The sequence below is a fragment of the Stylophora pistillata genome, chromosome 13, assembly GCF_964205215.1.
Source record: "Stylophora pistillata chromosome 13, jaStyPist1.2, whole genome shotgun sequence".
Classification (NCBI taxonomy): Eukaryota; Metazoa; Cnidaria; class Anthozoa; order Scleractinia; family Pocilloporidae; genus Stylophora; species Stylophora pistillata.
The window spans coordinates 9,855,660-9,870,005 of NC_142531.1; the positions used below are offsets into that span (position 1 = coordinate 9,855,660).

A 14,346-nucleotide genomic window follows, 5' to 3' on the forward strand; every position below is an offset into this window, starting at 1 on the left:
ATGAACCTCCTTGTGACGGATCAGGAATGCGACGAGAATAGCATAGCATAGTCACGCACAAAATTTTCGGCTATCGCAACCCTTTTCGTTCGTGTTTGAACTTTGTGTATTTTTTGCAGGACATGCTGACGAGAATTGTTGCGAAAAGTGTAGTGGAAGTGTTGCGAATTTTATACGAATATCTTCGCATGGACATCTTAAGACCTTGGCGATCCGTAGCAACAGATCGACTTCATCCATAATCAAAGCAAATATGTAGTGGTACGTTTTGATGTTCTCAGTAGTGTGCGTGTAAATAATGCATGACTGTAACAGGTTTTGTGGTGTTGGTGTTAGTTTTGTGCTAGTGTCGTTGGTGTTTTGTTTTTCGTTTTCCTGCAGTGATGGGGTGTTTTTCGATACTGTCTACGGTTTTGCGGTAGGGTGTCCTCTTCAATTCCCATGGGAGAGAGTGATTCTGTCTATGTTTCGGTCAACGGCCGAAAAAACCGCTTCGATCGGTGCAATGACATTTCATTCCATTGAGATTTTTAAATTAAGACCCGCAATTTTTTTTATGATTTGCTTTATTCCTAACCGTCTTAATTTCTTTACATTTCGTTAGTCTGTCCTGTCAACAAACTTAAAAAAAAGTGGTGTGCCCGTGGGCAAGCAAAGGAGTAGAGTAGAGTAGAGTTAGAGTATCGTGAAGCTGCCGGTGACAAGATTTTTTCATCACTATATGATGGCAGACTCTAAAATAAAGCCCGATAGCGCATGGTCCTGGGTTGTCTGCATGGCTGCTTCTGTGACTTTAACTATCATTAATGGAAGTTTTTCTAGTTTTGGTTTATTGATGCCTTATTTGATGACACACTTTGGCCAAAATAATGTGACAACAGGTAAGCAAAATGTTATTTCAATACTCTTTGTGTTATAAATTTTGAGCGCAGTCGCCGGATTTCGAAAGATCTTTCTTTACTCAACACCCAACCTGTCTCTTTTTCTATTTACTCTCACTATACTTTCGACTTTACTGATCTAATAATATGCTAACGCGAGTACATGGCTACGTCAAGTCGGCTAATTCTCTACAGCCGAGTGGTTAGAGCATCGAAGGTTGAAATCGAACCCGTCTCGGATTCTCCTCTTGGTAGGTTCACATGGTTGACGAAATGGTGTAAAATTAACGGAGTCGATACAATTCATAATCACTGATTCTCGTAGATCTACAAATCTATGCACAAATAATAATATCCGCTGCCAAAATCTTAGTGAAAGTTTTAGGAAGTTTTTGTTTTCATTTATCGCTTTTGTACCCGTGTAAAAATGTCTTGTAGGATTTAAATATATACAAAACGCTGGAAGACTCCTAGTGCACAGCAAATTAATTATCACTAGCTTCATCCTATTTAATCAAGACTAAAACCGTGGACTAGATCGGGCGCTGTTTGTGTTTGATATATTTTTCATTTTCGATTGGTGTCGTGTAGCTGCACATAAACAAATTTGCTGAACTTACACGAGTCCCTGATGGCCTGACGTCAAGTAATTAGTGCATTGGCTGATTTCTGTAGCGCGATTTTAGGTGGGCCCTTACTTTGTGAGCCGGATTCGCTAAACTAACTTATAACTTAGTAAATAAAAAATTTTCAAGGATTTCTCTGTCGTTTTTAATGTAGAAACAGAGTATTATATTTTAAATGATGAAAGTGAAATGCTTTGCTCATTTGCTGACGGATAAATGTATTTGTCCGACGAAAAAAAAATCGTAAATCACAATTTTCACGTATGGTCTGAGTAAGAGCTTAAATCTTGCTGATCGCGTTGCTCCAAAATTTCCATATAGACGCATTAACTAGATCTGCTCAAAACGTCCTGTAGGTACTATTTTCAGTTGTTCTGGAGCGGTTTAGCGAATTAGCCGCCGGTTTAGCTCCACTCTCAGGTTGGCGTGGTTTCGTGTTTTCGGTAATCCAATGTCGTTACTATTTTGAGACCTGCTACTATAATATCCAGAAAAATGGCGGACTCAAAGAGAGAGAGAGAGAGAGCGAGCGTGATAGCGTATAGTTCTGGTTTGTCTGCCTCGCTGCTCGTTTTTGAGTTATCTCCAAAATATGCTAAAATTAAGGGTGTTTTAAGAGGTTATATTGTTGCTATTGTAACCGTTACCGTTGGAAAAATGATCTCAATATCTTTAAGGAATTATTGAGCGTAGTTTTATACAATTTTGTTGGGGAAAAAACAGAACAGTATGAAAGTCATGATCTATTTAAGAATAAGTGTTAAAAAAAAAACAACATATGAATATTTTTTCTCCAACAGCATGGACAGGCTCACTATATATAAGTCTTTCCTACATATTTGCGCCAGTGGTAACGCACTTCACTGGCCGGCTCGGCTTCCGACTCACTGCCTTGAGTGGAGCCCTTCTGTTGTCAACAAGCTTCTTTGCGTGCTCGTTTATCAAAGATTTTTGGCTGTTCTTCGTCTTCTTTTCGATAACATCGGGACTGGGAAGCGCCATGTCTCACTATTCGGCAACTTTAGTCGTTCTGCGGCATTTTGTAAGGTGGCGATTTGTGGTGGTCGGTATATTAGCCTCGACTTTAAGTGTAGGCATGTTCGTCATAACGCAGATCACGGAAGCACTTCTTTCCAAATATGGACTTCAAAACGCATTGAGAGGATGGGCTTTTTTGTTCCTTTCTACGGTCCCTCTGGCCTGCACTTACATCTCGCGTTCTAATGATACAGAAGAAATTGCGAGGCAAGACGAAGAGAACCTCAAACAACCTTCACATGATACACGTCGTCCGTCCCTTCTACGGAATTTTTGCTTTATGATTTACCTTACATCTATCAGCCTTGTATTCTTTTCTGCTTTCATTCCTGGGATTTATATGGTAAGGATTTAAACCACTTATGTGTAAATCTAATTGTGTTCTATCACAATTTCTGTAATCTGATTGGCCAGGCCACCCACTGTCTATCTAACAAATAAATTCTGTTACCGACTGCATCTGTTCAGTAGCAGAACGCATATTACGTAAAGATGTGGCAAGAAGAAAAAACGTTTTATGACATTTTTACGTCTTCTATGCTCTATTACTGTAATGGTGACGTCATCCATAGAGGCGTCTGTCCTCCCATAGATCATGATCACGAACCAATATAATAATAACAACAAACATATGAAACATATGTGTGAACTGCGGTTATGAGACGTATATGAGAACGATCCTTCGCAGTAAAGCACTATTTGAGCAATAGTGAAAATCAGACCTGAAAAAAAAAAAAAAAAAAAAAAATATGTTTCATATGTTTGTTGTTGTTTGATTTATCATCTACGGGTTTATATCGAATTAATTTGATGGCCTGCTCCCAGTTGGCTTGTTAGCTCAATTGGTAGAGCGCTGCACTAGTATCGCAGAGGTCAGTGGTTCGAATCCCGTACAGGCCTGAAAATTTTTTTCAGGTCTGATTTTCACTATTGCTCAAATAGTGCTTTACTGCGAAGGATCGTTCTCATATACGCAATATAATAATGATAATAATAATAATAACAACTTTATTTATCCTCGAATTTCAAGGTAGCACGCAAGTGCTAATATCTCCGAGCAACAAATAAACTTAAACTAAATAAATTCAAATAATGACGGTTTTTGAGGAGAGGGGAAAACCGGAGTACCCGGGGAAAAACCTCTCGGAGCACAGTAGAGAAACAACAAACTCAATCCACATATGACGTCGGGTCCGAGAACTGAACCCGGGACACACTGGTGGAAGGCGAGCGCTCTCACCACTACACCAACCCCGCTCCCCCTAGGGGAGAACTTCAAACAACCTTCACATGATGCACGTCGTCCGTCCCTTCTACGGAATTTTTGCTTTATGATTTAACTTACATCTATCATTACATCTTAAATTTAAACAGCTAATATAAATCATAATGCATGTACAATTCATGGCTCGCCCTCATCAACTACCATGCGGTAGAAATCGTTATTTTTTTTTTCAGATTTATGTATTTCATATATTCGTTGTGATTGATTTATCATCTTACGGGTTTATGTCGAATTAATTTGATGGCCTGCTTCCAGTTGGCTTGTTAGCTCAATTGGTAGAGCGCTGCACTAGTATCGCAGAGGTCAGTGGTTCGAATTCCGTACAGGCCTGAATTTTTTCGGGTCTGATTTTCACTATTGCTTAAATAGTGCTTTACTGCGAGGATCGTGCACATATACGTTTCATAACCGCAGTTCGGATATATGTATTTCATATATTTGTTGTGTTAGAAATCTTTATCTCATAATCTAGTCATTAAAATTGCTAGGTAGTTGCATCAGTTACTTCAAGGGAAAATGATTCATTTGAAAGGATCATCTTGACCCAATCAGCATTTAAACAGCTAAAATAATTCTGCACTGTCAGGGCCAACAGATTAATTGATTTTATCATAATTTTAATTTCATTAGCTTCGCCGACAGGCAGGGACCCCGCGACAGCTTGCGCCAATTACTGCGGGCCCTAGTACCCACCCATCCCACCCCAGAGGAGGACATCCACCCCACAGTAATCTCGTGCGTGGGAAATTAATGTCTCCTACCCCAACCCTGTAGGAGATGGGACCTACCGTTTATTCGTCCTTATCCGAGAAGACTTAAATGTCTATCTATTTCCTGCTATTATAGAAAGGTAGCACATTCTCCTCAGTAATTTTAAGACCTTGAGTGTTGGTCCGGCCGGGGCTCGAACCCTCGACCTTCCGCTCAACAGTCCGGCGCTCTATCCATTGAGCTAACCGAGAGGCGGTTAGCTCAATGGATAGACCCGTCCGGCCCCGCTCGCGCAATCCCATAGAAAACCATAGTGAAAGCTGACGTGTGTGGGGCCGAACAGGTTAACGTGAGCCGCGCGGCCCTGGTGCACTTGTACAGCGACACTGTTTGTTGTTGTTGCAAAGTACGAGTGACAGCAGTAAACAAAAAGGAGAAAGTAAGTCACGTTTTTCGATGAATTGCCAGTTTCTTGTAGTAAAGGAAATGTTTTTCTTTTAGAATCTTTTTTTGTGGTTTTCTCGCGCGCGTCAGTTTATTGTGTCCTATTTAAGTTAAACAAACTTTTAAGATTGTTCAAAACTTAGTCAGAGGTCGCACGATAAAATGTTTAACTGACTGATTTAGGTCGGGCAGGACGGGAAAATACTTGGCTCTCGTTCATGACGTACGGACCGAGCGAAGTCCGGCCCTCCCACTCGGTCAATAAGTGCATATTATTTTACTGAAAGCTAAAATGGGATTATACTTTTGTCTTTCTCCGCGACATAGGTGAAATTTTGCGAAAGTGAACTGAATATTTCAATGGAGCGAGCGAGCCTCCTTTACACCTATATGGCAAGTGCCTCGTTCTTCAGCAACCACTTCTTTTGTAATCTTAGCAAGTTTGAATTTAAGTTTTTCGACATCTTTGAACTCTACCAGTTAACAACGACATGTTTTGGTATTTGCTTGCTTCTGTTACCCTTAGCAAGGTCGTACAGCGCTATGGTAGCGTTTTCAATGCTATTTGGTTTTATGGATGGTGGCCGTTACGGCTTAATGCCGCTTTTGGTACTGGAATGTGTTGGTCTAAAAAGAACAGAGGAAGCCTGGGGCTATATTGCCTTTAGCGTCGGATTTACATCGTGTATTGGACCAGTCATTATTGGTAAGTAGTACTTAGCTGATAAGAATAATTATTAGTCGAGTCTCCATCATTCAACCACTGCAGGATCTTATGGTCCTAGGAAAAGCCCTGCAGTCTTTAGAAAGGCCCCGTGGCCCAACGGATAAGGCATCTGACTACGAATCAGGGGATTCCAGGTTCGAATCCTGGCGGGGTCGCTGTTCTTTTGATTTAGTAAACTTTATCTTTCATCATTTCAAAAGCGTTATATCACATGTAGGGCGTAGTTATGTTTGCCAGAGGAGCATTGCTGCACTTTTAACTAGAATATTTTTGGTTTATTTAACCTTATCTAGCTTCTCTACTACAAGTCATCCTTTAGTAAAATGCAACCCGTCCCCACTGAGTTACGAAGCTTCTCACATTTGTTTGATTTCCCAGGCTTCATCGCGGACTCAGTGGGAAGGTATGGCCCAGCATTTCTGACAGCTGGAGGGATCTTCGTGCTTGGCTCAACTCTCATGTTTCTTAGAGAGTTAATAGGAGGGAAAGACTCGAGTGAGGAGAATCTTGAATCTGGTAACGAATCTTTTGAATTCCTTGTTTACGAAAGGGAGACGGTGCTCTGAATGCAGTAGTTCCAGGCAAGAAGTAGGTTGTGATTCTTAAGAGCCCGGACTCCTTGGAGTTCTGGAAAATTTTGGCGATCAAAAACTGCCGAATAAAGGTATCCGCGGGCTTTCGTTGCAATTTCACCCCATGGAAAAGATGGCATTTGCACAAGAAGTCTGAGGACAAATATTTGACTATATTTTCAATATTCACTTGCTGAAATTAAACCAGAATAACAGTAATAATTAACAATTATTCACCGAAGTGGAGGTGTATAATCGTTTTGGTATGTACCACACAGATAGTTTATTTCTTTCAATGCAAAATGGTCGGAAATCAAACTCTATTGTTCTTCTTTCGATAACTACTTTAATCAGCTTCACAGCTACTAAGTCAAACTTCTATTCGAATTTTCAAGGGCGTAGCTAGGTGGGAGGGGGGGGGGTGTCTTGCGGTGCCCGTGATACCCTTTGTAAGCCTTTTTTATGCAAAAAAATACAATATTCAGGTGGCGCAAACTTGTGAGGACCCTCTGTCTGACACAGTGTGACCCCCCTTTAAAAAATCCTGGCTACGCCCTTTGATTTTTGTTCTTATTGAACAATTTTTCAACAACTTGAATTACCAAAAATTGATAATTTTTCCATCTGTTAAACGGTTGTGATAAATCTCTTGGGAAAAATAATTTTGGTCCGTTTGTAGAATTAACAGAGATTTTAATTCAACGCATAGCTAACTTTTGTTTCTTAAAAAAAATTACTGTATTACGATGCTTTAAGTTACGTGATACACTTACATTTACTGAAATCACTTATACAGAATTATACAAATTGTTTATCTTATTGTACAGTTATTTCAACGGCTTGAATCACAAAAAATCCTCACAGTTAAAAGTAGTGATAAATCTCTTGGAAAAAATACTTTGGTCTGTCTGTAGAATTTCACCACGTTTCTAATTGAACACCAAGTTAAGAATTCCATATCTACAATGAAGAGAGCCTTGTCCAGGAATTATGTCGTACTCGTTTCTGAGGTCAGCCCAAGGGTGCACGAACAAATGTCCGGGCTACACTGTTACGTGAGATGAACTCGGAATTGGTCAAAAATGTAGCTGGGAATGTGAGCTTCCACAACCTGAACCACAGAAGGAGTTTGAGAATAAAAAAATCAGTAATACAGTAGTGAAGGAAAGACAGATGTGCATCTCATTACAAACAAGTTAAGTGTAAGTTCCAACAGACATTTATCACGAGGGAAAGAAGAAAATTACCATAATTCGGAAATTAGACCAGACATGGTGCCTACGAGGAAGTCGATTTTCCGTTTTGGAAGTGGCAGTCGTGCAGCGTGCTGCGTGTAGCGTGTATCGTATAACGTGCAGCGTGGAGCGTGCAGTATTCAGTGTGCAACCGTACAGTTATGTTCGTACTTGGGGGAGACTAATTACTTTCTTATGTAGTTATATTTTCAACATCGAATCTAGTAGCAACTGCTTACCTTCCTTGGAAGTTCACTGTACGCCAAGAAGTCTTCAAGGAAAACTAACAGGTTTACAACTTCCGCTGGGATCTCTTGGCTTCTCACACTAAATCAAACATGCAAAATACGAAATCATCTAGTACAACTGAGCGAGTCGTAGAGAAGAAGTTCACTCCACAGACTATAATTATTTCGTATCCCCGTCATACACTAGGGGATCAATGTCGGTATCTGAGCAACTGCACACTTACCACTCTCCTAACCGAACATTAACCCTATGTTGTTATCCGTTGAATGTTGTTGGGGAGCGGTAGGTGCGGTATATTGTCAGTGGTCCATTTACAGGCTGTAGTGTAACAAAATTTCTGTGTCTTCTCAATCAAAGCTTAGACCCCCTCCCTCAATCAAAATTTCCTGGATCTGTACGCACCTTTCTCCGACAATCTGACTTCATGGTCGAATGTTACTCAAGAGCTCAATCCCTTTTAACACTACTATTGTAAGTCTTTGACATCACTTAAGCAATTCACACCTCTGAGATGCCCCAAAAAAGTGTACTTACTTTGCAGCCGTAGCCTCGATAAGGGACTTCACATATTGTCCACAGCACGATAAAAATTGTTCTGTGTACTCGGAGTGGAACTGCTTCAGAACTGTGATCACTCCTACCACAAATGGTGCGCTGTCGATCTGATCGGTCGGTCGCCTGGCCACCATTGTACCTGATGCATTAGACAACAAGTGAAATGAATTAGCTAAGGATAATTAGACTGCGGAATTTCCTTTTCCAAAGAGCTAACCTTAAGTTATCACAAAAGCCTATTAATTCTTTCACTCACGATCTGATTGTTAATTCTCCCTCTAACTGTTTACACGTCTTCTTCAATATTAGTTACGAGAATTTGTTACGAGAATTCTTGCTCAGTTGTACTAGATGATTTCGTATTTTGCATGTTTGATTTAGTGTGAGACTGCCAAGAGATCCCAGCGGAAGTTGTAAACCTGTTAGTTTTCCTTGAAGACTTCTTGGCGTACAGTGAACTTCCAAGGAAGGTAAGCTGTTGCTACTAGATTTGATGTTGAAAATAAAACTACATAAGGAAGTAATTAGTCCCCCCCCCCCCCCCCCAAGTACGAACATAACTGTGCGGTTGCACACTGAATACTGCACGCCCCACGCTGCACGTTATACGATACACGCAGTACGCTGCTCGACTGCCACTTCCAAAACGGAAAATAGAGAATTCTTGAAAATTAGTTACGAGAATTCGGTGTTAGATTAAGATGAGCAGTTCTACCTGATAGGTTGAAGTATTCTCATTACCTCTTTGCTGGATAATGTACAGATATATATATCTTATTAACCAAAGGCGAGGGCCGTACTGGGAGAATATCGGCTCGAGGTCTTGACAGTACGGACCTCGCTGCGCTCGGTTCGTACAAAAAAGACCGAGGGCCGATATTCTTCCAGTACGGTCCCGAGCAAGCTTGGTTAATAGGGAGCTTAAGCAACCACGACGACGAACGGAGGACGACGACCGGAAGTAGCAAGAACGTCCTTGCGCAAGCGCGAACCAAGAATTCCGTCGTCGTCTTGTCGTCGACGACTTGAGAAGGACCTGTTTCACGTCGTCGTGAACTTCCGAACTTCAAAGCAGTTTTTCTCATCAAAAGGTGCGGGTTTATTGTCAGTTTTTAGACTGTCTATGGCCGGTTGGAGTTTGTATTCGCTTCTTCGTTTTATTTAAACCACCCTGTTCAGTTTTCTAAACAAATAAAATTCGAAAACCCACTCGACTCATTTTCCTTCCTCCGCACAACAGATGTCAAGTCAAGCGGTGAAAGCGACCACGTAAGGTTTAAACTTATTTGAGTATATTTTATGAAAGAGTCCTGTTTATCATTTTTATTGAATGAAAAGTTTTAAATGGCAGTGTAATACACCTCTGCGTTCGGTCAAAAGCTGTGTATGGAACTGCCGGATTATTGCTACTTAAAAATTTTGCGTGTTTTTGTTCTTCAATCGAGACGCTTTAAACAACAAAGAATTCTTCAGATCAGTGTGTTAACATGAGCTTGAATACCTGTCAGATTTTCCGAATCTATTTTCAAAATGTTTGATATAGATTTACAGCCATAAAAATTATTCCGACAAAATCACACGGGAGAAAATAGTATTCTTTGGTGAAGTGCTACGACTGCTATCTGTGCCGATCGCTAGCTAGCATTGATTAAATTGACAGACTTACGTCGTTTGCTCGCCAAAGGAAGGAGCATCAAAGGTAGAACATATCAGGCTAAAGCATGTTGAAAATCAGACAAATCTTGTGCAAAATAGGTTTGTTTATATCAGCAACACTTAGAACTGAATTTAAATCTCAAATAACTTGCGTAAAATTTAATATCCTTAACTTTTGCGATGCGTAAATTTTTGTACATAAAGCTAAAGCTTAATAATTCTTTGGACTGTTGATGTTCAAGAATTGAATAACCTACTCTCGAACTTTCGATATTCATGTGGAAATTTGATCCATCACTGAGAAGAAGAAGGTGTTGGACGTCTATGAACGATGTCATTTCTTAAACTGACGAAACGAGAATAAACAAGATTTCAGACGTCGTCGTCCCTGAGCAACTTCACTGCTTAAGTTTCATTTTCCAGCTAAAAACGACGTCCTCGTTCCAGACCCTCCGCGATTACTTGACGTCGTCGTCGTCCCTTTCGCCGTGGTTGCTTAAGCTCCCTAATAAGAGATTTATTACACGACTGAAGTTCAAAGGGACACAAGTGCGGTATCATTTGGGACCATTCGGGACAGTGCCCGGTCCAATACTGAGAGAATATTGACCGGCAATAGAGCATTTTGATTGGTTGATTTTAGTTATTGGCCCTCTGACTTCCCGAGTCGTGTAATAATATTAGTTAAAGGCTATTGAAAACGATAGATACCACCATGAAACAATGAAAGCCAAACTTTTGCATGTAACAGGCCTCGCAATGGAGCTTAAATCTAATTGGATGAGATGGTGACGCAAAGTTAATGCACTCGAGTCTATGTTCTGCTGGTTTTTCTTTAGAATTCCTAACTATCTACTATGTAAATACGATAACAAAAGGGCTAGTGTCTTACCAACGCTCTTGACATAGACCAGCTTTGGCATCTGTGCAATCACGCACAGGAAATTCAGCAGTGCAAAATATGGATACTTCTTTGTAGTGATATAAATCTGTTGACAAGAACGTAATTAATCTCAACAATTCTCGATGATCTTTACAAATCCAAAGGCTCCAAGTTCGAAAAACACTCCTGCCAAAAACGCTGGGACAGTTTGTTTTTGGGTGAGGGCAAAACCATAATCTGAGCATCCCTAACCTAGACTACACGAATTTAATGCTTCTTGGAGATAGACATGCGGTTCAATCTCGTTCAAGAGGGTGGGGAGGGGGGGAAATACAATTCATCGGCTCACTTTTACAAGAACACATCTCACTGATTATTTGCACAAACCTCACTAAAAAATCAAAATAAGATAATTTGGTTCTATCAACTGAGCTGATAATGTAAATTAGCCACCATAAAGAGTTCCTAAAGCTGGCGTTTCGAGCATTAGCCTTTCGTAAGACACTGACCTTTGTGAGTGGGTTATGAATACCAGCCCACTCAAGATATGACGTCAGTTCAAACATAAGAGGATTCTCTTCTTTGGGATATGGCCGAGTGGGGTCCTGGTAATGAGCTTCGACATCCCGTAACAGTGCACTGAACATAATAATTTTTTTAAAGACATAGATAAGTTATACGCCAACACCAAGATGTTCGAGGGCAGCTATCTGATACCAGCGCTGAGATAAAAAAGTACGAGGCCTTCAATATACGATTAGGAAGTTACTTTTCGACTTGGTAAGGATCCATGGCAAACTTCTTAAAACGAGTAACTGCGTATCAGCACTCAAATTTAGAATCTCTAGAACGAATAAAATATGCTCTGAAACGTTCAAAAGGTCCAGTATCGCATAAGGAAATACTTATTAGATTGGGTAGTGCTTTATGACAAACCAAGTGTCAAGAGAACCATTGCATATCACTTAGCCTTTGTATGCAGTACAGTAGTAAAATGGATTTAAAAAAGCATGGCTTGTAAGAATCCAAACTAGTCATACTTGTTAAAAGTTTCCAGAGCATTGTGTAGGACTTTCGAGTCAAACTTGCAGGAACAGTTCAACTCATTTGAGATTTGTCTTCTTATGAGCTGCATTTGGCCGACCTAAAAAATAAAAAAAGTGGATGATGATGTAAGCTAGCAGACGAAACCGACTTTTTCTTAACCAATCGTAAAGCGCTATGTCGCAAAACCAAAGCGATATCGGATTACACAACACACTCAGATGAAAATTACTCTTATACCCTCTATGCACTTCACGAGGTAAAACTGACGGTAAAGGTGAGATACTCCATTTTCTTCACCGAAAACACCCAACTTCTCTTTGGCCACAGAGCACTAAAATACATCGTTGACCTTAAATGAAATAAATTGACTGAAATATCGAGAGGATCAACCTCGTTCCCAGGGTCTCTCATCTTTCCGCCCCCTGGAGCTTGGGAGGCGGAAAGATGAGAGATCCTGGGAACGAGGTTGTGAGAGGATCACTTTACTTTCATGATTGCTTCACTATATTGAGTCCACAGACGGGCCAGCTTTTGAGTAACTGGAGGATACACTCTGTATGGTGATGCTGCGGGGAGACGATATAATAAAAGTAAAAACAAATAAATAAATACTAAATAAACTTTCCCACTCCTGCATGCCAGCGAAGCATCTTAGAAACTTGAGCCTAACTATTTTTACGTTCGTTTTTGGAATCCATGTCATTCTTCACCTACCGTTTAACCACCCATGTTCCTTATTCATCTGCCGTTGAATCTTGCTTATGTTTTATAGAAGAAATCTACCAGCATTCTATCACTAACTGTACAAAATCTCTTTCGTTTTTTAATTTCAAATTTTAATTTTCCCCCTCCTCTCCCCCTTTGTATCATTTTTTAATTCACGCTTGGCGCGCGTGACTTAACAAATTAACCAATCAAGTCAAAGAACTTTAAACTTGACATTGGAAACTGGCGTGGACATTTTACGCGTATCTTGGTTGTTTTCTTGAGTCTTAAAGTTTGGTTGCTGTTTTTGAGTTTTCGTTCACGTCAATTTGTTAACCCTCAGTTTGGATTTTGAAGAAGTGTTTGGAGCTTTTATTTAACCCGAATGTTCTAGTTATTTTAACAAGCCAAAACATATTTTCTACGCAGTTTGGACTCTTGCCTCTTTTTTCGTTATAGAATTTTTTACACGAATACTGCAATTTGATTGGCTTCGCTACTTGCAATCTGTTCCTTAATAGATAGATAAACACTTAACCATCGTAAAGAATTGCAGGATTATAAAGAGGTAGATTGAGCTTACAAGACAACAACTACAAACCAATGAGACTTTTGACGGGGGTGAGTTGTTTGGAAAGTGCAACCAATGTGTCTACCACAAGTTTGTCTTTGAGTGCTCCTCTCAGCAATGCTTGGAATTTCTACAGACAGAATAAAAGCATAATTCGTAATGAAATAGCAAAAATCAGTCTAAAGGCGAGGCTAGGCCGGTTTATTGTTGTTCACGAAAGACGAAGCTCCGCCGCAAAAAGGTTTTTTCCTTCACACTATGAAAGATTAATACACATGAAACATTTCTTGGCCAGTTTTACTACTTGGATAAGAAGTCTTTATTTTGCTAATACACGTTTTTTTGTAGGATTTCATTGAGCTGCCTTACGTTCTAGACTGTTAGTAAAATCAAAGAACATACAACTGTCAAACCTGCAGTTCCTTGACTATCATAAACGACAGTAGTTTGTCCAGTCCCGTCAGCCCAAACGAGCCAACTGCCTGCTGAAGTTGTTTTAGGATCAGTAAGTTCATCACCTCTTGCTTGGTTCTGTTGTCGTACCAGGCTCCCATCTGGTCAATATAACACGTGCTCCTGACAAAGAAAGTAACCTTAAGTACTAGACTTAACTCCACAGATCTAAAGAGTAATTCCCTTTTTTTAATTCAGTGCTGTACATTTCCTTGTGCACAAGGGTTCTGCAATAACAGCCGGTTAGCAAGTAGATCTACCCGCTTGTGATGAGTTGACTGCCAGTAAGGTTTAGGGTTTGGGGCATCCTAGCATTGTCTATAATAGCGACTACATCCCTTTGAGGTGTTTAGACTCACCTCTGAAACGCATGCTCGTGTTTCACACGCTCACTACCACTGACCATCTCTTCTCATCAAAGCTGCCTCGAACGACGAACCACTAGGCGCACGCGCCGGTACCTAAATCTACTTCTTTATCCGCGTACATCATTCATCCAATTCTCAAACGAAACAACCCACAACTACACAAATCACTTACTTGGTGTCTGTTATTCTGAGTATCTCCCTCGCTAATCGTCCAATGAAATTGACAGACTCGTCCACGGGAGGAAACTTTGGTATGGGAATCGTGGTTGATTGATAGACAGATTGCCAATCGTGGACCTGACGTGACGAACAGGAAAATGTTGGATGTTAGCCTGATGGG

General features: G+C 40.4%; 2 protein-coding genes and 1 non-coding gene across 5 annotated transcripts in view; 2 read left to right on the top strand and 1 right to left on the bottom strand.

Annotated features, from left to right (window-relative positions):
• On the top strand, positions 1–7,103 carry LOC111330156 (monocarboxylate transporter 10). 2 transcript variants are annotated; one of them, XM_022934966.2, is made up of 5 exons: positions 1–261; positions 605–881; positions 2,308–2,888; positions 5,313–5,691; positions 6,091–7,103. In XM_022934966.2, exons 2-5 carry the CDS (start codon positions 722–724, stop codon positions 6,276–6,278), a joined length of 1,308 nt encoding a protein of 435 aa, XP_022790701.1. In that variant the 5' UTR covers positions 1–261; positions 605–721; the 3' UTR covers positions 6,279–7,103. The 2 variants fall into 2 exon arrangements, with proteins under 2 accessions (XP_022790701.1, XP_022790702.1); XM_022934967.2 differs by lacking the exon at positions 1–261 and adding an exon at positions 318–418.
• Trnar-acg (transfer RNA arginine (anticodon ACG)) lies at positions 5,795–5,867 on the top strand. Its single transcript has one exon. It is a non-coding gene; the product is annotated as a tRNA-Arg (tRNA).
• The window catches only part of LOC111330155 (WASH complex subunit 5), a 22,843-nt gene continuing 14,933 nt past the window's right edge, over positions 6,437–14,346 (bottom strand). Inside the window, exons 23-32 of one of the 2 annotated variants that reach the window (XM_022934965.2) lie at positions 14,179–14,303; positions 13,599–13,761; positions 13,216–13,315; positions 12,396–12,475; positions 11,903–12,006; positions 11,372–11,501; positions 10,872–10,968; positions 8,303–8,462; positions 7,759–7,846; positions 6,437–7,395 (exon numbers count right to left, since the gene is read on the bottom strand). In XM_022934965.2, the coding sequence (XP_022790700.2) occupies positions 7,336–7,395; positions 7,759–7,846; positions 8,303–8,462; positions 10,872–10,968; positions 11,372–11,501; positions 11,903–12,006; positions 12,396–12,475; positions 13,216–13,315; positions 13,599–13,761; positions 14,179–14,303 (1,107 nt within the window). In that variant the 3' untranslated portion in view covers positions 6,437–7,335. Of the gene's footprint in view, positions 7,396–7,758; positions 7,847–8,302; positions 8,463–10,110; positions 10,485–10,871; positions 10,969–11,371; positions 11,502–11,902; positions 12,007–12,395; positions 12,476–13,215; positions 13,316–13,598; positions 13,762–14,178; positions 14,304–14,346 lie in introns of those variants that run through there. The other variant, XM_088742316.1, reaches the window with a different exon arrangement.